Source organism: Salmo salar, chromosome 02, assembly GCF_965601325.2.
Source record: "Salmo salar chromosome 02, fSalSal1, whole genome shotgun sequence".
NCBI classification, from domain to species: Eukaryota; Metazoa; Chordata; class Actinopteri; order Salmoniformes; family Salmonidae; genus Salmo; species Salmo salar.
Window position 1 is genome coordinate 31,691,685 of NC_138292.1, and position 22,510 is coordinate 31,714,194.

Consider the following 22,510-nt stretch of genomic DNA (forward strand, 5'->3'; position numbering starts at 1 on the left):
TTGCTCTCTGGGAGGGGGGTTGGAAGAAGGAAAGTTGCTCTCTGGGAGGGGGGTTGGAAGAAGGAAAGTTGCTCTCTGGGAGGGGGGTTGGAAGAAGGAAAGTTGCTCTCTGGGAGGGGGGTTGGAAGAAGGAAAGTTGCTCTCTGGGAGGGGGGTTGGAAGAAGGAAAGTTGCTCTCTGGGAGGGGGGTTGGAAGAAGGAAAGTTGTCTCTGGGAGGGGGGTTGGAAGAAGGAAAGTTGCTCTCTGGGAGGGGGGTTGGAAGAAGGAAAGTTGCTCTCTGGGAGGGGGGTTGGAAAAAGGAAAGTTGTCTCTGGGAGGGGGATTGGAAGAAGGAAAGTTGCTCTCTGGGAGGGGGGTTGGAAGAAGGAAAGTTGCTCTCTGGGAGGGGGGTTGGAAGAAGGAAAGTTGTCTCTGGGAGGGGGGTTGGAAGAAGGAAAGTTGCTCTCTGGGAGGGGGGTTGGAAGAAGGAAAGTTGCTCTCTGGGAGGGGGGTTGGAAGAAGGAAAGTTGCTTTCTGGGAGGGGGGTTGGACGGTTGGAAGATCTTCATCGTCAAGACACCATAGTTTGCATCCCCATGGGCCCTGGTTAAAAGTACTAATATAGGAAATAGGGTGCCATTTGGGATGCAAACATACTGTGCTTTTTACATTGAGTTTTGGAGCCTTGGCTCAGTCTAAATCCTTAGGACTAAATTGATACTGGTGTTCTCTCTGAAACATGCTGCCCTGCTACCGTGGCTGTGTGCACTTCAAACCATCTGTCTGTCTCAGTCTAGACACAGCTTGTTTCCGCTCATTTCATGATTTAATCATGCTGTCACTTCGGTCAACAGACCAAGCCTTTTACAGCTACTCATGAGCACTGCTTTATTAGTGTAGTACAGCCCTTTTGGCTAGCGCAGCAGCAATGTTCTGAACAGCACTAAGTATCTGACTGTAATGGGATGAGGAAGACCCAGTTTGCATCCCAAATGGCACCCTAATCCCTATACAGTGCACTACTTTTGACCAGGGCCCAAATAGGGGCTCCCGAGTGGCGCAGTGCAAGATGCACTGCATCTCAGTGCAAGAGGAGTCACTGCAGTTCCTGGTTCGAATCCAGGCTGCATCACATCCAGCTGTGATTGGGAGTCCCATAGGGTGGCGCACAATTGGCCCAGCGTCATCTGGGTTTGGCCGGGGTAGGCCGTCATTGTAAATAAGAATTTGTTCTTAACTGACTTGCCTAGTTAAATAAATAAAAAAAGGTATAGGGAATAGTATGCCGTTTGGGACACAGATACACACAGTCAGAGAGGAATGATGACTCAGTGATGCTGTGAAGACTGAGCTTTGCTCTGCATGGATTGGCGTTCCAGGCTGTCTATATTGCAGTCGCACGCAACAACCAGTGGTTTTATGCCACATCATTGACTTTGCATTCGTGCATCAGAATGCTATATCAGTTGATGCAGTTGTCTGATATCAAATGATGCGGTTAACTGTGTGCAGCTGGCTAGCTGTGTGGAGCTGGCTAGCTGTGTGGAACTGGCTAGCTGTGTGGAGCTGGCTAGCTGTGTGGAGCCTTGACAGCACCATATGGAGTTAACAGTGTGTGGAGAGGAGGTGTGTGTGTAGTTAACAGCATGTTTCATACACCAGGCAGTAATTATGCAGCTATTTAACCACCCCATCCGTCCGTTCATCCCTCCCATCCGTCCGTTCATCCTTCCCATCCGTCCATCCCTGCTGTTTTTCTTCTGTCTTTATCCTCCTTTTCTCTCTCTTGTTCTTCTCCTCTCTGTCATTCTCTTCTGTTTTTCTCACATGGTTCTCTATCATTCTTTTTGTCTTTCTTTCTTTCTGTTTCTCTCTCTCTGTTTCCTGATCTCTTGTCTCCCTCTCTTTCGCCTTGTCCTCCCCTTTTATACCTTCATTTCTTTCTCTTGTTCTGTCTCTGTATCTAACTGTCCCTGCCTCTCCCACCCCTTTCTCTGTCTTTTAGACTGTTCCAACGAGCAGAACATTAAGTATGGGGAGAACTTCCACATCCAGCTGGCGGGGGTGGAGGCTCCCATCACCCTGGAGTATAGGCCCAGTGCTGTGGAGGCCAACCTGACTTCCAGGTACAGTTGTTTCTCTGTCAAAATGTAAACTTCTCTGCTTTCCTCAAAGGAGGATTTACTGTCTCCCATCAACATTGATTATCACGATGTAGTATCGTGATATTGTGATACTATTGTGGTTGTCATGATAGTATCATGGTTATCACGATAGCATTATCAATATGATAATTATTGTTACACCATCATTATATCGTTCTGTTATTCTGATCAATATCATGACTGTTGTGATAGCAAGTTCTATTATGGTTCTCCATTAACCCTCCAGGCCGGCCCTGGTGCTGATGACCCGAGGAGGGCTCTCCAGAGACGGGTACCAGGGGCGCCTGAGTGTCAACGAGCGCCGGGTCACCCTCAACACCGTGACAGGCGCTGATGAGGGAAGCTACACCATCAGAGACACTAACATGAAGATCATTAGGAAGGTCTGCCTAAATGTCAAAGGTACATTTGTTTTCATCCTCCCTCTACCTTCTGTGGCCAACCTTTACCTTGGCTTTTCCATCTTTTTTCCAACCTGCTGCAAGTTCGCTGTAATGTTAGTCATCAGTGGGTTTAAAGATGGAATCCGCAGTAGGGGATCAGTGCCACTGTCCGCCCCACCGCTGTTGTTATTATATTTGTTTTGTTGGCGAAGCAGAGGTGAGGAGCACCGCACAACCTGGTAAAACAATTGCAGTAGATATTCTGCTCTTCTATCGCGTGTGCAATAATGTCAGAGGGGAAAAAACAGTGTTTGTTGTTTGCAGTAACTTCTTTGTTGTTGTAGTATTGCAAACAGACAGTTGGCAGTTTCACCATGAACAATTCCAGCATCAGATGGGTGTTATTTTCTGAAGTGAGTTATCTATTTTGCGTATTGTGTTCCAAAAGGTTTTGTTTGTTTGCCCCCTCTCTCTTTTTTCTCCCTCCCTCTGGATCTTCTTCTCTTCCCGTCTCTTTACCCCTCTCTTCCTTTTGTCTCCTTCTTCCTCTCTTCTCTCATTATGGAATCCATAAATTCATAATTCAATAACCCCCCCCTCTCTCTCTCTCTCTCTCTCTTCTTCTCTTCTCTCTATCTCTCTCTCCCCTTCTGTCTCTCTCTCTCTCCCTCTGTCTCTCAGAACACCAGAACTTTGTGAAGCTGCCGTACGGGGGCACCCTGAAGATCAACCTGATTCTGAATGCCTCCATGGTGCGTCTGTTCTACACGCCCGACTCCGACTTACAAACCAGACAGATCCTGGACGGAGGACAGTTAACGGTACTGGAACGGCTGATTTAAAATCACTCAAATTCTACCCTAATCCTACTCCCTATAGCGCACTGGGAGATGGTAATAATACATTATCACTTATATATGCTTATGAGAATCTTATAATGCATTATACCTGTTGGCTTGAAGTGAAGTCTTACCAAATATTTATATCCAATTGATTTACTTTTATTTGCCAATAATACAAATCGTCTTACACTGTTGAAGTAAAGTGATTGAACTTTTGAACCTACCATGGCTCTTGGTTGATGATAGGTGCCAGCGGACCTGGATCTGGAGGGGCGGATCTCTCTGGATCCGTCTATGGTTATTCTGGACCAGGTCAAGGCCAGCGACGTCGGACAGTTCAAGGTCAAGGACATACTGGGGTTTCCTGTGTCCAACGTCTACCTGGAAGTGGAGGGTGAGGAGAGGGGGATGAAGGGAGGAGAGGAGAACAGAGGAGAGGAGTAGGGAGGAGAGAGGGATGGGAGGATGAAGGAGATGGAAAGGGGGATGGATTGGAGGAGTTGGCCAGTTCAGGGTCATCGACCAACTTGAAACCAACTTGGGGGCTTATGTCTATGCGGCAGTGGAGGTTGAGGAGATAATAATTTATTAACATTCTCTCTCCTTTCCTCCCTTCACCTCTTTCTTCTCTCGCCTGTCTCCTCCTCACCACCTCTCCCCTCTCTCAACTCTATCTACTCTCCCTTTATCTCTCTCTCTTCTCTGTGTATCTCTCTTCTCCTCTTCTCCTCTCCCTCTCTCCCCTTCGCCACACTCCCCCTCTATATTCTCTCCCTCCCCTCTTTCTCCCTTCTCCCTACTTTCCCTCCCCCTCCCCTCTCTCCTCCAGCCTACAAGCTGCCGTCCCTCTACGTGGCAATCATAGCACTGGTGGGCTTCCTGGTTCTCCTGCTGTTGGTGTGTCTGCTGTCCTGCCTGGTCAAGCAGAAGAAGAGGGCTGCCAAGGCCCGAGCCATTGAGAAGATTGCCCAAAATGCAGGCAAGGAGGATGAGGGAGATGCCTTCAGACAGGTACCGCACAGACAGAGACACTGGTGATGTCTCAAATGGCACCCTGTTCCCTATATGATGCTCAGCACTTGACATAACATGTATGTGTGGTTTCCAGGTGGTGAAGAACATTACTCAGTTTGAGGAGTCTATAGCCCAGTCCATCGACATCACAGAGAAGTCTCAGAGCACTGAGGTGGACATTAAAGTAAGTATTAGTGACGCAGTGGTTATTTCTGTAGAGTTGAGGGAATGAATTAGAATAACAGAAGGGGAATATTGTCAAAATAGCTGTTAAAATCTCTTTGCTTATCGTTACCCACTCTCCTGTCTTCACCCTGACCTCTCTCCTCTGACCTCTGTGTGTTGACCGCAGGGTCTGGAGGTGTCGTCCAAGGAGGTGGCAGGTGGTAACCTGGAGACCAGTGACTCAGGGGTGGAGTTTAACACCACTGGCCTCCCATTGGACACTGACACTGACGTCCCCGACCAGATTCCAGAATCAGAGGCTGAGACTGAGAGTGTTGCCTTCGTCCCAGAAACCAAGCCAAGCCCACCCCTGGTTACCAAACCTAGCCCGGTTCCTGAGATAAAAAAAATCTCTGAACCAGCTCCTGAACCAAAGTTGACCATAACCAAACCCGTTGAGACCAAACTCAGCCCAATCCCAAGCCCGGTCTCCAAGCAGGCTCCAAGCCCCATTGCCAAAACACCTGAACCAGCCAAAACTCCTGATTTCAAAACTCCTGATCCGAAAACACCTGAATTGAAAACACCCGAACCAACCAAAACTCCTGACTTTAAAACTCCTGAACCGAAAACACCTGAATTGAAAACACCTGAACCAGCCAAAACACCTATTGCTGCGTCTCCAAGCCCGGTGTCCTCTAAGCCAACCCCACCCCTGACCCCTGTCTCCAAACTAACTGCACCCCAACCATCAACCCCCGAACCCCCCAAGCTGGCTACACCAACTCCAGAATCCCCCAAGCCTGTTACACCTACCCCAGAATCCCCCAAGCCTGTGACATCAATCCAGACTCCGACCCCAACCCCAATGCTGAGCCCTGAACCTGCTCCGACCACCAATGGCACACCCGAACCACCAGCACCTGAATCTAAACCTGACACTGCTCCAGCCCCAGTGGGTCTGATCGAAAGTCCTGTTGCCAAGGCAACCCCTCCTAAAACCCCTGAAGTGGAGGTGACCGCCCCAAGTAGTCCAGCCCTTGAGGCCAAAAAGGACACCCCAGCTGAGGACAACACCGCCACCACCGCAACCTGAGAACAGTCCCTGCACTCCTCCAAGGGAAACCCCACAGACCCATTATCCTATCCTCCTCCACCACTGTAGACAGACAATCGAACACCCCCCTTACCAAATAAGGAAGAAATCACTGCTACTATTGAGGCTGGGACTTAGATTTAACATTTCTAACGCTCGAACATGCTGTAGGTTGTTATGATAGCTAACTCACCTGTACCTAACACTAACATTATCTTTGGGATCATTTTTTCAATTCACAGATACTTTTCACAAGATAGGAAATATAATCAAACGAGTTCCGTTTTGTCAGACGTTTTAGCTGTTGTTGTTTCTTTTTTAACTTTCTATGCTACATACTCTTTTTTAGTGTGTAAAATAGAGCATGACTGCCGGTCTGCCAACAAAATCAGTTGCAGAGTTTACAAGTAAAATGTTAAACCTAGCTTCTTTAGATATATTTTACCTTCAGAGGTGTGCAGAATGGTTCCACACCCTTTTACATAGATATAGGAACAACAGAATGGCAAGTGAACATGACTCAATCTAGTTCAACTACATCTATGACCCCCTACTCCATTCGTGGAATGATTAAACCTTTGATGATGCCTGCTCTAATCTCAGCATGTGGAGAAACAGACCAAAACGAAAGCACGAACCGCTCGTAAATTTGCAACTGACATTTTTTATCTCATATGATGAAACCAATGACATGATTTAGCCCCCCCCAAGGACTTATAAATGTGACTCTGACATAACGTTCTCGTCAAACTGGATGAATTTAAATCACCTTTCTATCAAACTGGACTGGATTCCTTCAATCTCCTTGTGACATTCTCTAGTAGTTTTCCTGAAACCTGGGAATCCGGGAATCTGGAATTTTTCCTGCTGGTCCTCTGCCATCCTATAGAAACATCTAGAATACTTGAATGATGAAACATCCTGATACAAAGGAGCCCCAGCAACACTAACACCTGAATGCTGAACTCTAACATCAATACCTTCTGCTAAACTAAATCTAACTTTTGTTTAAAATGGATGTCTCATGTGATTGCACTCCAAACTACATGAGAGACTGTATTGGTTATAAGGTGTTGGCCAACTCTGACTGACTGTCCCAGTGAATCTCTAGAATCAGTTTAATCCAAGAGAAAGAGCTTGTTTTGATCCTTGACCTCACCCCAGCACCCGAAGACCCCAAGGCCACACCCCAGCACTTTAAGCAATCCCCAGTGAATCTTGGGAAATGTAGTGCTGATTGTTATTGTGCTGACTACAACTATGAGAGTGGGAGAGGGAGAGGAGGAGGGATCTGGTGAGTGATGTCATTGGCTTAGTCCTAACATTTAAAAAAGGAATCTTCCCTTCTCTATGTCCTTCTTTACTTCCTTCCTTCCTTCTGTACTCCCTCTTTTCCTTCCTCTCTTGCTTGCAGCAGGTAGTGAAGTACAGTATTATGGCATGGTTTCATCTGGCCGATAGATGTAGTTTTTTTACTGTATGTCCTGCCCTCTTGACTTCTCGTTTATAGCTTATGGGTCAGCCTTTATACCCCATGATGACTTATAAAAGTACAGTATGAAAGTATAATCTTCCCTGAGATGATAGAACAGATCCATGTCAGACTATTCCTTGCCTACACACATCTAAATGCATTACAGTCGTCTATGAGCTACATACTGGAGGCCTTGAGCCAATGGTAGATGTGCTCCACGGCTCTGATGCCTAGTATGGTGACCTCACAGTACAGTATACATGTAGTTCTGGTTATTTTCTCCAGCCTAAAACAGATACTTCACAAATAGGGTTAACCCACTAGCATCCATCCACAGTACTGGATATGATGTCAAGGCATGGGTTGATGTGTTCTAATAGCCTATCCTATTGCCATTGGTCTCTCTGACCGCCCTAAAAAGGTCCTGCGAGAACTTCACTAACTATTAACTCAGTGTACCACCATCTCCAGGACTGTGCCATGACGCCATCTGTTTTTAGTTGCTTGAAGCTATGTTGCTCTAGCCTAGATTTACAGTGCAATAAGACTTTGCTGGTGGGTAAAACTCCTGTAGCCGCTATGTGTTACAGGACGAGGTGTGCAGATACATTTTGCTTGACAAAAGACATATCTCTACCTCAGTGTTTTAACTGACCGCCGTGACAGACACCTTGAATGGTACATTGAGTTCAGTGGACTACATCTAAAAGCATTTAGGATTTTTAAGAGAAGCACAAATAGGAGCCGTGTTAAGTTAACCAACACATAGAAAGTACATTCAACTTCAAACGATGGCCTTTCTCTTTCTAAACACTTCCACAATTCTAACACATTTTTTAATGCTAAAATGAATATGAGAATAAAATGAAAGTTAAAAGCCATATGGTAAGATAGAGATATAGATGTTGATATGATTAGTACAGTATATGAATCATGATGAATACAGTATGAATACATTAGTGTTTGAGGTGCCTAAATTCTTTGCGATATTGTCATTCAACTGATGTAAGTGATAAAATGTCAAGGATTATGTAAAATTCTACCACTGAAGAGATTTGGCCCCACTCTCAATCTCAATCTCGACCGCAGTGCTCGTTAAGCTCTGTCGTGTGGAGCCGTAACACCCATTTAGGCAATACTAAAAGCAGTGTTTAGCTGTTTCTGCACACACACACACACACACACACACACACACACACACACACACACACACACACACACACACACACACACACTCGCTTATGACCCTGCTGACGAGGTTCAGCATTGTAAATATTGCATGTGTAAGGTTTAAAAAGTCTCCTTTCAAAGGTTGAATGTGTTTAGTGAATAGAATGGTTGTTGTATTATACTTGATGATATAAAAAAGCTAATCTAATTTCTCACCTGTGCAAAGCCTACATGCTGATTATTGAATATACTGTATACATACAAACTAATCTTCACTAACTTATAAAATACAACTTGAACAACTGAAAATGGTAAACACAACTGAATAAGTACATATGTTTCAGTGTCACAGATCTTCGAATAGATCTCTAAAATATTTTGATTGGATTAAATTTTATTAGTGCTATTTCAACCCTATGATGATAACACTCACAGTATAACACCCTTACATAACGTTATATATATATATATATATATATAAAATACAGAATTATCTATGTCACTTTAAAGATAAAGACGTTTATTGCAGCATGTCCACATGATCTCCTCAAAGACAGTATTATTATTATTCAGATTTTTCTGCTTTTATTAAAGCTGTCTGTGTGTGTGTGGAGGATTGATCAGTCATACTGTTATCTTCATCATGACGTTTGTGTGTGTGTGTGTGTGTGTGTGTGTGTGTGTGTGTGTGTGTGTGTGTGTGTGTGTGTGTGTGTGTGTGCGTGCGTGCGTGCGTGTGTGTGTGACACATCATGTTGTATCTGTGTCTAGGTATAAAACTCTAGCATACGTGTGTGTGATGAATAGAAAATCACAACTTCAGCTGTATGTCGACTTTACATATCCGTGCTTAGAAATGATTGTCCTCAATGATCTGCTTATCATCTGACATTTGTTTAGAAAACGGTCTGTGTTTGTCCAGTCAGTGTAGTTAACATCACACAAACCTGCACCTCCGAGGTGCTCTACACGGGATGACTCTCATCTTTGATTTAGTGCCTCAAATATGAAATCAAATATTCAATGGCTAGTCAGCCTATATTCTATAAATACACTCCAAGAGGCACCGTTTGGTTTATATGATGTAGGGTGGTCTCAGACTAAACAGCGGTAAAGTACTATATGCAGACCTGACTACCCTATAGGTCTACTGTACTGTATATAGAGACACAACACAGTCAGGAGATACAGAATATTGTAGTCAGGACAGGAAGTGTTTAATATAAAGCACTCAGACACTCAGTCATGATTGGAAGAGTGATAAATGACCTAGTTGCTCGGTTGTCAGGGTTTATTTGAATGTGCATTAGCATGAGATGAATAACATCATACTGAAGTGTATTGTGTAACTTGGTGAGACAGTAACTGCTGTACATCTTGGGAAATCAGTGGCACTGTTTGTATGTAAACAGCAGGTTGAATTCAAAATGGATGCCAAAGCCTCAAACAGTATTTGAGATCTAGCCCTCCTGATGTGGAACTGAGATGTGCATGTGGATGAATTTGACATGTTTTATACCACTACTGTATTATAGCGCTTCCCAAAAGAGGGGGTAATGTAACAAACCTACCCTTGGTAACCACATTACCAGCACCTCCTAATGAGTCAACACTATTTGGGATGGTTGGTTCGTGTCTGGGTCTTGGGACCAGAAGGTTGTGGGTTCAATTCCCTCCCTGGCTGGGACAGACCCCCCCAAATTCACTCCAGTGTTCTCATTGGTGTTCCTTGCACTATGTGAGTGATCTCTCTCTGCCCTGATTCTGATTCTGTCTGTTGATGGCCTGTGTTGCGTTCCGCAGTCTGTTGATCTCCCTCCTCCCTTTTTCACAACACAACACACAGGCGTTTTGTAAAGGAAAGGTGTTATTTCTTTATTTCATGTCTAAAAAAACATACGAAGAATAAACAAAATATTATGAGAAAAAAAATCTAGTGTCCTTTCCTTGTCATTGATTCTGTACTTTTTCAAAGCTTTGAATTTGTCATAATGTTATTCGGGTAGGTAGGCCATAACGTGTGTGCACTTAGATTTTACGATCTCATTTCGTGGAGCACTTTTCTCCTAGTTGTCTATCTGGCACACCGTGCATAGTGTAAGATATCATACTAATGGCCGCACTCACTGAGGAAGGCTTGGTCTCTGTAAATGTGACGGTGTTGTCATGCTACCTCACGTCAGTCATCTTACTCAATGTCACACACATTTAGTTGTTTTCCCACAGTGTCACACTCTCCAGTGTCACCCTGTGTGTCCTCCTCCTCCCTCTTCCCACCCCCCTCCCCTACATTTCTCCCATACCCATGCCACAATAGATACATCCCAAATGGCACCTTATTCCCTATTTAGTGCACTACATTTTTACTAGGGCCCATGGGCCCTGGTTAGAAGTAGTGCACTATATAGGGAATAGGGTGACATTTGGACTGCAGACAAAGTGTCACAGCTGTGGATGCATGACCACAGTATTTATAGATGGGCCAAAGGTAACATCATTGTGCAGTTAACCCTGCTGTTAAGTCCTGAAGCCCCGGGGTATCTACCCCCACTAGGATACTGGCATTTGGCCTTTGCTCATTTTTGGGACTTGTTTTAGATACTTTAGTCGGGTTTTTCTACATTCATAACCTATTATGTGACAATATGACAAGAATATCACGTTCTGGTGTTATAAGCACAGACCAAGGTTTTGTGTTCATTTGTTTACCTATTTTTTTGTGTATTTAATGCCAATAAAATGTCAATATTCAAACCACAATGCAAACAACTGAACGCAATGGCATAAACATGAATTGATAGCGCTATGCCATAGAACTGGGTAGGTACATGTCAGTGGAGGCTAATGGGAGGACAGGCTCATTGTATTGGGTGGAATGGAATAAATTGAACAGTATCAAACACATCAAACATATGGAAACCTCGTTGACTCCGTTCCATTGATTCCATTCCATTGCAATTAGCCCGTCCTCCTATAGCTCCTCACACCAGCCTCCCCTGGTAAATGTAAATGCATATCATAAACTCATTGGATTTTTTAACAGATACAATTTACATCATGTTTCCAGCCAGCTATGAAATTATACCTGAAACACACACTGTATAAAACAAACCATTTCCAAATTCTATCTATCCTTCCACCGCATCCCCAAATGAAATATACTCCAGTACAACCTTGGTTCTGCTTGGTTCTCTGTACTCTCATATAGAGGGGCTGAAGAGGTTTAGGGGACCCAGGTTCCTCCCATCGTCCGTGTCACACGGGTTATAGAAGGGGATCAGCGGAACGAACACCGTTTCCATGGAGAATGTGTACAGCGGCGTCATGGTAACAGCGTTATAGAACGCTACTTCCTCCTTCTCACAGTCTAAGAACACTCCGATCCGGACGGGCCTGATGGACACCGGGACCTTGGTGGGTTTGGGGTCTGTACAGGCCAAGATGGCCCCTCCCTTCAGGGATAGGGTCCAGAGACCGTTACTGGTCCCACTGGAGTCCATCTCCCCCCGGTGGACGTCCTCCCTGGCCACACCCAGCCGCCACGCTGTCTTGTGGCCCACCTCCACCTCCCAGTAATGGCGTCCGGTGATGAAGCCTTCTCGGCCCATGACACTGTAGTAGTAGTGGAAGCAGCGGGGGTTGGGTGGCTCCTCCTCCGAGGCCTTGGGGATAACTTTGTCCTCCTCAAACCACACAGAAGTGCAGCTAGGGGAGAGGGTGAGGAGGGGGTGGGCTGTCTCTGGGTCAAAGGTCACTTCAGTGATATCTGGGAGGAGGGGGCTCAGGTGAGTTGTTGTAATCTAGAATTATCTAATGGTATACTGTATGTGTAAGTGGATCCCTTTAAGTAGGAATGTAAAAAAACATATACTGGTACATTAGCACTACGTCAATAGAAGACGTAATCTCTTAAACTCAGCATTATACACATTGTATAACAAACAATACTATAACAATACTAATGTCACAGAATGATATGATGTGCATTACTTGGGTACAGGCAGCTCTTCATGTGTTTCCATATCCTGTACTGGATGGGCCCCACAAAGTGTGCTGATCGCACCTCCACATCCACCTGCGGAGGGGGTATAAAAGCCACCTGGCACCTGCAGGGAGAGGAGGATGAGAGAGGGAGAGGTGCAGGGGAAGAGGAGTGCAAAGATGGATGAGAAAGGGACCGAAAAGAATGTGAAAGGAAAGGATTGGGAAATGAGTGAGGGTAGAGAGAGGGTAGAGAGAGTAGAGAAAGAAAGTGGGATGCCAAAGAGAGAAGGAGAGGATAGAGCGAGTGGAGAGAAGAAAAAGGGGGATGCCAAAGACAGGATACAGAGAGAGAGATAGAAAGACAGAGAGAGAGGGAGAGAGAGAGAGAGAGAGAGAGAGAGAGGAGAGAAAGAGAGAGAGAGAGAGAGAGAGAGAGAGAGAGAGAGAGAGAGATAGAAAGACAGAGAGAGAGAGAGCGAGAGAGAGAGAGAGAGAGAGAGAGAGAGAGAAAGAGAGAAAGAGAGAGAGAGAGAGAAAGAGAGAGAGAGAGAGAAAGAGAGAGAGAGAGAGAGAGAGAGACAATGAGATGCCAAAGATGCAAGATGAGAGATTATGGCCGATCAGGAGAAGGGAGTGATTTGTGACACGAGAAATAGATGGAGTCATAATCAGTTAAATAATTAAATATGAACACTTGCCTTTTCAAGAGGTCTTGAATCTCCTTCAGAGAGAAAAAAGGAAGGGTCATAACAGTAGTGAAAGACTTAAAGCACTCAAAACAACATAGCACATAACAGTGTATTTGTTCCACTGATAAAGGTGCCCAATAAAAATTAATATTCAATTTGTTTTCCATCAGAAAACAAATCAAAATTGTGCCCTCGTGAACTCAATATGCAGTTGATATTCTATCTCAATCATTGTTTGGTGCCAAACCTCAGCTAGTCCTCCAGGACTGCACTGTGTGTTGCTTTCTGTCCACCAACCTTTTAATGAGAAATTGATTTAGACCTGCAAAAGCAGGCAAGTAGACTCTTTAGCCAATGATTGATCAAATTAGTGCCAGAAGAGAAGGCAATAAGCTGACACGGTGGTCCTTGAGGACTGCAATGTCAGCGTAGGCTAGCTGTTGTGGAAGCTGAAAGCAGAATCCAGTAGATTCTGTGGAGGTACTCCAAGCTTCTCATTCCCCTGACCCTCCCCAAACCACTCCCTCCATCCTGCCATTCATCACATTCTCTGTAACACTTTGCTCTCCGACCTTTCATCATAAGACCTGGATGACGGTGTCGTAATAATGACATAAGAGTTGTCATAAACAGTTATGACAGTCTGTCTCATCTTATGATCATTGATGGTGGCCAACTCTCCTCATGGAGAGCTACTGCAATGTGCAGGCTTTAGTTCCAGCCCTGCACTAGATTTACATGAACATTTTAGTAATTTAGCAGACGCTGTTATCCAGAGCGACTTATAGTTAGTGCATTCATCTAAAGATAGCTAGGTGGGACAACTACATATCACAGTCATGGTAAGTACATTCGTCCTCATTAAAGTAGCTATCAGCAGTCAGAGCTAGTAAGAGGGAAAGTCAAGTGTTAGTTCCCAAAAAGCTATTTTTTGGGGGTGAGGGGAGGTGTGAGGAGGGGTTGCGAGGGGGGTGCTGTGGGATTAAACCTTTGGTTAAACCTAAAAATAACATAAATGCAAACTAATATACAAAACATTAAGAATATCTGCTATTTCCATGACATAGACTGACCAGATGAATCCAGGTGAAAGCTACGATCCCTTATTGATGTCACCTGTTAAATCCACTTCAATCAGTGCAGATGAAGGGGAGAAGACAGGTTAAAGAATGATTTTTAAGCCTTGAGACAATTGAGACATGGACATGGTGTTCTTAATGTTTTGTACACTCAGTGTATATACAGTAGAACTACTTTTGTTCATGTTGTACCAAGTAGATTTTTCACTCTGGAATTACCTATCCAAATTTTGTCAATTGGGTTATAAGCAAATTAAATACATTTCCTGTTAATCAAGATATTAAGTTGGTTCTATAACATGACATTAACCGGTTACAATATTGTAACCAAATGGTAACCATCTCATCAATAGAAGCCTTTCCATGCACTTTAGTATCACAGTTCTTAAGCAGATAGCATTTAAGTTCCAGTGCTGGCAGTGAACATATAATCATTCAAAAAACAGAACACATTACCAGGAATGACATTCATTCCCACAGGTGGCCAAAAATAACAAACAGAAAGCCACGCCCCCAATAGGCCATGCCTCCAACAATTCTGATAGGCTACCACTGCTACATTGCTCTCACCACTATGCAACATTGATGCCCATGAGGTGTTGAATGCAATTTAGAAGCATTCATTCAATTTTAAAAAATCACATTGATCTGTCAAATTCATTATTTGATTTCAGGCAAATTGAATGGAATAGGTTGAACGAACCAAATATTAATTTTGGATCATTGTCACAGGATCCAACGAAAGTGGCGCCCCTCCTCGGTCGGGCGGCGCTCGGCGGTCGTCGTCGCTGGCCTATTAGCTGCCACCGATCGTTGTTTCTGTGTCGTTTAGTTTTGTCTGTCTGTTCCGCACCTGTTTTGTGTATGTCATTAGTGGGGACTTATTTCATGTGTGTTTTCAGTTGGGATTTTGTGCTTTACGGGCGCAGTTAACAAATACGTGAACTTTGTATAGCGCCCTGTGTTTTTCGGTGTTTGTGTGAGTAAGGATTATTAAAAGACACTCACCTCCAGCACCTCTGTCTCCTGCACTTGATTCCGCCTATCAGCCAGTCCAAATCAGACGTGACAGAATCCCACACCAAAACTGATGGAGTCAGCAGGAGCAGAAGCGCCATCCATGGCTGAGCAGGTCTCCCAACATGCCGGCCTCCTCCACTGCCTAGGCTTGGCCATGGATCAGGTGTTGGCCCGGTTGGAGAGATGGGAGAGAGGTGCCTCCCCAGCAGGACCAGCTCCGGTCCCTCACCCTGTGCCCCTACCCACATCCACTGAAGCGGGTGCCAGCGGGATCCGGATTTCACCTCCCAGGGAGTTCGATGGGACGGCCGCTGGGTGCAAGGGGTTCCTCCTCCAACTGGAACTGTACCTGGCAACCGGCCGCCCCCCTCCCTCCGACGAAGAGAGGGTGAGCGTCCTCGTCTCGTGTCTCACGGGTCGAGCCCTGGAATGGGCCAATGCGGTCTGGGATGGTCCAGACTCGGCCCGGGGTGACTACCCTGAGTTCACCCGCCGCTTCCGGGCGGTTTTCGATCATCCCCCGGAGGGCAGGGCGGCGGGTGAGCTACTATTCCATTTGAGACAGGAGACGAGGACCGCTCAGGATTTCGCATTGGAATTCCGGACTCTCGCCGCTGGATCGGGGTGGAACGAGCGGGCCCTGATAGACCACTATAGGTGCAGCCTTCGCGAGGACGTCCGCCGGGAGCTGGCATGTAGGGACAACACCTCCACTCTGGACCAACTGGTGGATTTGTCCATTAGATTGGACAACCTGCTGGCTGCCCGGGGACGTTCCAGTTGGGGCCTGTTCGTTCCGCCTACCAGTCCTCCCGCTCCACAGCCCATGGAGATAGGGGGGGCTGCATCGAGGAGGACCGGAGGGGGGGTCTCTCCTGCACCCAATGTGGACGCAGAGGACACACTGTGGAGCGGTGCTGGAGAGGTCCCTCCGGGAGTTCGGAGGGCAGGCAGAGCACTGCTTCGAACCCCCAGGTGAGTCCGCACCAGCCACACCCAGAGCCCCCTGTCGACCACTTGTACACCTCCGTTTGTTTTCCTAATTTTTCCCCTCACTTCCAGTATAAGGCGCTAGTCGATTCAGGTGCAGCTTGGAGTTTTATGGACCATGGGTTAGCTAAGAGGTTAGGGATTCCCCGGGTTCAGCTGGACCACCCCTTCCCCGTGCACGCCCTAGATAGTCGACCGCTAGGGTCAGGCCAAGTAGGGGAGGTCACCGTGCCACTGGTTATGCAGATGTGGGGGGGTCATGTGGAGCGTATCAGCCTGTTCATCATTGACTCCTCAGCGTTCCCAGTGGTACTGGGAATCCCCTGGCTAGCCACACACAACCCCCAGATTTCGTGGGGGCAGAGGGCTCTAACGGGGTGGTCGAGGGAGTGCTCAGGTAGGTGCATAGGAGTTTCCATCGGTCCGACTACGGTGGAGAGTCCAGACCAAGTCTCCACCGTGCACATTCCCTCAGAGTATGCCGATTTGGCTATCGCTTTCAGTAAGACGAAGGCGACTCTATTACCACCCCATCGACGAGGGGATTGTGCGATAAACCTCCAGGCTGACGCGGTTCTTCCTAGGAGTCACGTGTATCCTCTGTCTCAGGAGGAGACAGTGGCTATGGATACATACGTCGCTGAGTCCTTGAGACAGGGATACATTAGGCCCTCTAAATCCCCCGTCTCCTCGAGCTTCTTTTTCGTGAAGAAGAAGGAGGGAGGTCTGCGCCCGTGCATTGACTATAGAGGTCTAAATGCTATCACAGTGTGTTTCAGTTACCCGCTACCTCTCATTGCTACGGCAGTGGAGTCATTTCACGGGGCGCGCTTCTTCACGAAATTGGATCTCAGGAGTGCGTATAACTTGGTGCGTATCCGAGATGGAGACGAGTGGAAAACCGCATTTAGTACCACATCGGGCCATTATGAGTACCCCGTCATGCCGTATGGGTTAAAGAATGCTCCCGCTGTCTTCCAATCCTTTGTGGACGAGGTCCTTAGGGACATGCTCGGGCAGGGTGTGGTGGTGTACATCGATGACATCCTGATCTGCTCCGCCACACGTGCCGAGCATGTGTCCCTGGTGCGTAAAGTGCTTGGGCGGCTGCTGGAGCATAACCTATACGTCAAGGCTGAGAAATGTGAGTTCTTCAAAAGAGCCGTCTCATTTCTAGGATATTGCATTTCCACCTCGGGGGTGGAGGTGGAGTGTGACTGCGTGACGGCTGTGCGTAATTGGCCAACCCCAGCCACTGTGAAGGAGGTGCAGCGGTTCTTGGGGTTCGCTAATTATTATCGGAGGTTTATCCGGGGTTTTGGCCAGGTAGCAGCTCCCATTACCTCACTGATGAAGGGGGGGCCGGTGCAGCTATGATGGTCAGCAGAGGCGGACAGAGCCTTCCATCGTCTGAAGGTTCTGTTTACCAATGCACCTGTCCTGGCGCATCCGGACCCCTCTTTGCCATTCATAGTGGAGGTGGACGCGTCCGAGGCTGGGGTAGGAGCTGTGCTGTCGCAGTGTTCGGGCGTTCCTCCGAAGCTCCGCCCATGCGCGTTCTTTTCTAAGAAGCTGAGCCCGGCGGAGCGCAACTATGATGTGGGGGACCGGGAGCTGTTAGCCGTGGTCAGGGCTTTGACGGTGTGGAGACATTGGCTTGAGGGGGCACGTCACCCTTTTCTCATCTGGACCGACCACCGTAACCTGGAGTATATTCGGGCAGCGAGGAGGCTTAATCCCCATCAGGCGAGGTGGGCCATGTTTTTTACGAGGTTTAACTTCACTCTCTCGTACATTCCAGGTTCCCGGAACCGGAAGGCTGACGCACTGTCGCGTCTCTACGACACCGAGGAGCGGACCATCGATCCTACTCCCATACTTCCCGCCTCCTGTCTGGTGGCACCGGTCGTATGGGAGGTGGATGCGGACATCGAGCGGGCGGGTCGGTCAGAACCTACTCCACCGCAGTGTCCCGTGGGCCTGAAATACATTCTGCTTGGTGTTCGCGATCGCCTGATCCGATGGTCCCATACTCTACCCTCCTCGGGTCATCCTGGGGTGGAACGGACAGTGCGGGGCCTGAAGGGGAGGTACTGGTGGCCCACCTTGGCTGAGGATGTCCGGCGTTATGTCTCGTCCTGTTCAGTATGCGCCTCAGTGTAAGGCTCCTAGGCACCTACCTCGAGGGAAATTACAGCCCCTCCCCGTTCCACAGCGGCCCTGGACTCACCTCTCGGTGGATTTCCTTACGGATCTCCCGCCGTCTCAGGGGAAAACGGCGATCCTGGTCATTGTGGACAGGTTCTCTAAGTCCTGCCGTCTGCTCCCTTTGCCCGGTATTCCTACGGCCCTGCAGACCACGGAGGCCCTGTTCACCCACGTCTTCCGGCACTATCGGGTGCCCGAGGACATCGTATCTGATCGGGGTCCCCAGTTTACGTCCAGGGTATGGAAATCGTTTATGGAGAGGCTGGGGGTCTCGGTCAGCCTGACCTCAGGGTTCCACCCCGAGAGTAATGGGCAGGTAGAGCGCATCAACCAGGATGTGGGCAGGTTCCTGCGGTCGTATTGCCAGGACCGGCCAGGGGAGTGGGCGCAGTTCGTGCCATGGGCCGAGATGGCCCAGAACTCTCAGCGCCACTCCTCCACTAATCTGTCACCCTTCCAGGTGGTGCTGGGGTATCAGCCGGTCCTGGTGCCATGCCAACAGAGCCAGACAGAGGCTCCTGCGGTGGAGGCATGGGTCAAGCGCTCTCAGGAGACCTGGAACGCGGTCCAGGAATGTTTAAGGAGGGCGAGCGAACGACACAAGGAGAGCGCTGACCACCACCGCAGTGACGCCCCCGTGTTTAACCCGGGGGATAGAGTCTGGCTCTCGACCCGGAACCTGCCTCTCCGCCTGCCCTGCCGGAAGCTGGGTCCGCGGTTTGTGGGGCCGTTTAAAGTCCTGAGGAGGATAAACGAGGTGTGTTACAGGTTACAACTTCCTTCGTATTACCGCATTAACCCCTCGTTTCATGTGTCTCTCCTCAGGCCGGTGGTAGCTGGTCCGCTGCAGGACAGTGAGGTGCTGGAGGCCCCCTCGCCCCCCCTGGACATCGGGGGGAGCCCGGCGTACACAGTCCGAGCCATCCTGGACTCCCGACGTCGGGTAGGGGGCCTGCAGTACCTCGTGGACTGGAAGGGGTACAGTCCGGAGGAGAGGTGCTGGGTTCCGGCGGCGGACGTTCTGGACCCCTCTATGCTGCTGGACTTCCACCGTCGCCGACCGGATCGGCCGGCGCCTCGCCCTCCGGGCCGTCCCCGAGGCCGGCGTCAGGGGAGGGGTACTGTCACAGGATCCAACGAAAGTGGCGCCCCTCCTCGGTCGGGCGGCGCTCGGCGGTCGTCGTCGCCGGCCTATTAGCTGCCACCGATCGTTGTTTCTGTGTCGTTTAGTTTTGTCTGTCTGTTCCGCACCTGTTTTGTGTATGTCATTAGTGGGGACTTATTTAATGTGTGTTTTCAGTTGGGATTTTGTGCGGGATTGTTTATTGTCCACGTTGTGTTATCGACAGTTTTTTTGTAGAGGGATTTACCGGGCTGCGCTCCTTGCCTTGGAATTATATTTTGTGCTTTACGGGCGCAGTTAACAAATACGTGAACTTTGTATAGCGCCTTGTGTTTTTCGGTGTTTGTGTGAGTAAGGATTATTAAAAGACACTCACCTCCAGCACCTCTGTCTCCTGCACTTGATTCCGCCTATCAGCCAGTCCAAATCAGACGTGACAATCATACCATTTAGAAAAAGCACTTCAGATAAACAACAGCGCCATCCCTCTTTTTACAGTGTAGATGTGCAGTGCTAGAACAATAGCCTGAACACCCTAACTCACTCACTTTGAGCAGTTTGGGACTATCCTCCTCGGCCAGTTTGTTGTTTAGCGTGGCAATGCCTCTCTCCAGATCTCTTCCCTGCATGGCGATCTTCTTCTCTCTCTCCCTAAGCAGCTTCACCCTCTTCTCTTTCTCCTTCTTCAGTCGCTCCATGTCCATGGTCTCCTCTTCATCCAGGAAGCGATGGAGGTTCTGGAACTCAGCTCGGACCTCCCGTTCCAGATGATCAAAACATCTCTGAGAGATAGATAGAGAGACAGACTTTACTATTTTGTGTAGTAGGTTTTACTATATTTTGTTACTATATAGTGGGTAGTAGGTTTTACTATGTTTTGTTACTATAAAGTGGGTAGTAGAAGGATACTAGCCTGGTTGGGAGAGACAGATTTTTCAGCTTTAGCCAACACGCATCAATTACAGTATGTTCATTTTAATTCTAAATATGTAAATACTACAAAATATTTATCATAATGTTGTTAGATAACATTTCTCACCACTATCAGTCAAATTGCTTTTAATATTACTGACACACTAATATATTCACAGATGATCATATTCAGGATTGAATGAAATAATAAAAAGAATAAACCATGAAAAGTAAATGACAGTGGTAAATGATGCATTGGCAGCCAGTACCGTACCTCTACATCAACAGACCATATGTACGTCTCTCTCTCTGCCTCCCAGCACTCGTCTACCTCATGCTTTATTCTTTTAATAGCCTGGATCAGCTTCTCCTGTAACACGCACACAGACAAACATGAGGGGAGAGGAGAGAACGGAAAAACAGTCAGAGGAACAATGTCAAATAGTGACAGAATAGTGACTTAAGTTATTTAACTAAAGAGTAAGTTCAGCATGCATGTATTTAGATCATCGTTTTTCCTATGAGTTTAGAAGTCATTTATTTCTTGAACATGATATTGTTGTGCCATTGAAAATTTACTTTAAAAATGTCCCATCGATACAGCCTATTTGATTTTATGGGAGAGCCTTTTCCCAAAGATAACCTCTTTCATAATGAATTAAACTTTTTATTGCCTGACTTCCCTTTAGACATAAACCCAAGGGTAAAATGATAAACTTTTGCAGCTTACCTTATGGTCAGGGAGAAGGCTTTTATTGTAGTTGTTGTTGGTGTCTTTTATGTGATTTTTGTACATTCCAATTTCTCCTAACGAGACGGGAAAGCAAACAAGGGACTCTTCACAAATGAAAAGAGGGAACTAAAGAGGTGTAATAAAAGAGAGGGAGAGAGTAAAGATGAAAGAGGGAGGGACAGTGACAGAGAATTGAAGGACAAGAGAAAATGATAAATTAGAGAGAACGAAAGAGATACACAGAGAGAAAGAAAGATACACAGAGAGAGATATACACAGAGAGAAAGAGAGATACACAGAGAGAAAGAAAGATACACAGAGAGAAAGAAAGATACACAGAGAGAAAGAGAGCTACACAGAGAGAAGGAGAGATACACAGAGAGAAAGAGATACACAGAGAGAAAGAGAGATACACAGAGAGAAAGAGAGATACACAGAGAGAAAGAGAGATACACAGAGAGAAAGAGAGCTACACAGAGAGAAAGATACACAGAGAGAGAGATACACAGAGAGAGAGATACACAGAGAGAAATAGAGATACACAGAGAGAAAGAAAGATACACAGAGCGAAAGAAAGATACACAGAGAGAAAGAGAGATACACAGAGAGAAAGAAAGATACACAGAGAGAAAGAGAGATACACAGAGAGAGAGACAGATAGACAGAGAGAGACACAGATAGACAGAGAGCAGATATGGAGAGAGAGCCCAATAGGAAGAGATACCCTCTCTGAGGTCATCAAAACAATTAGTATGAAGAGAGAATGAGTGTCATACATACATCCAACCAGTCAGATGGAGATTTATCTAGAAACAATTAAACAGACAAGGGTCACCATCAAACACCATTCGACAGTAGCCTTCTCCCTCTCTCCACATGCAGCTTGGCTGAAGACTAGCGTCCATTTGCACTGAGGAGAAACACAGGGAGGTGGGGAGGGAGGGAGGGAGGGGGGATGGAGGGAGGGAAGGAGGGAGGAAGGGAGGGAGCCACAGCTGCTGGCCAGGATGGGCAGGCAGGCAGCAGCGATTTATGGCATTGCACGGTGGAGAAGATTCTATTTCTGTCTGCTGTTGTCATTCTGGAAACAAAAGAGGGAATCGGTCAGGGGATAGAATCTGGCAGTGGGTCGGGATGTAGGGGGGATATCGTTTTTCATAGGGAGGGGTTTGCCTGGAAGGGATAGGAGAGAGAGGCTGTGTATTTATTTTGGTAGGCCTATGTTGGTTTAGTACTACCGTATCTAGGGCGTATGGAGAGGGCAGTATGACAACTGTAAACAATAAAATGTTGGTGTTAAAACTGAACATAAATACTGGTAGATGTAGGGCAAACTGAGGTCAGTTTCCATCGGTCCTTCTCTTCCTGACATAAAGAAAACAGAGTGGGGAGCACTGGTATAAAAGCAAGCAGTCAGCATTTTCTCTAGCAATATTCTCCCCCTGAGAGACAAACACACACACTGACACACACACACACTGCA

At 47.1% G+C, this 22,510-nt stretch overlaps 2 protein-coding genes across 4 annotated transcripts in view; one reads left to right on the forward strand and one right to left on the reverse strand.

Moving 5' to 3' along the window:
• The window catches only part of LOC106579702 (uncharacterized), a 27,640-nt gene extending 17,419 nt beyond the window's left edge, over nucleotides 1-10,221 (forward strand). For both annotated transcript variants that reach the window (XM_014159852.3, XM_014159843.3), the window contains exons 5-11: nucleotides 1,986-2,106; nucleotides 2,372-2,547; nucleotides 3,210-3,349; nucleotides 3,617-3,764; nucleotides 4,200-4,381; nucleotides 4,479-4,568; nucleotides 4,737-10,221. In XM_014159852.3, coding sequence (XP_014015327.3) covers nucleotides 1,986-2,106; nucleotides 2,372-2,547; nucleotides 3,210-3,349; nucleotides 3,617-3,764; nucleotides 4,200-4,381; nucleotides 4,479-4,568; nucleotides 4,737-5,645 — 1,766 coding nt within the window. In that variant the 3' untranslated portion in view covers nucleotides 5,646-10,221. The remainder of the gene's footprint in view (nucleotides 1-1,985; nucleotides 2,107-2,371; nucleotides 2,548-3,209; nucleotides 3,350-3,616; nucleotides 3,765-4,199; nucleotides 4,382-4,478; nucleotides 4,569-4,736) is intronic.
• On the reverse strand, nucleotides 10,139-21,937 carry LOC106579712 (zinc-binding protein A33). Of its 2 annotated transcripts, none has more exons than XM_014159863.3 (7): nucleotides 21,863-21,937; nucleotides 21,025-21,101; nucleotides 20,569-20,664; nucleotides 19,931-20,164; nucleotides 12,972-12,994; nucleotides 12,280-12,395; nucleotides 10,139-12,055 (listed from the first exon to the last, which is right to left on the reverse strand). In XM_014159863.3, the coding sequence occupies exons 1-7, from the start codon at nucleotides 21,930-21,932 to the stop codon at nucleotides 11,490-11,492; spliced, it is 1,182 nt and encodes a 393-aa protein (XP_014015338.2). In that variant the 5' UTR covers nucleotides 21,933-21,937; the 3' UTR covers nucleotides 10,139-11,489. The 2 variants fall into 2 exon arrangements, with proteins under 2 accessions (XP_014015338.2, XP_014015345.1); XM_014159870.3 differs by having other exon boundaries at nucleotides 21,808-21,937.
• Nucleotides 21,938-22,510: the final 573 nt, after the last annotated feature.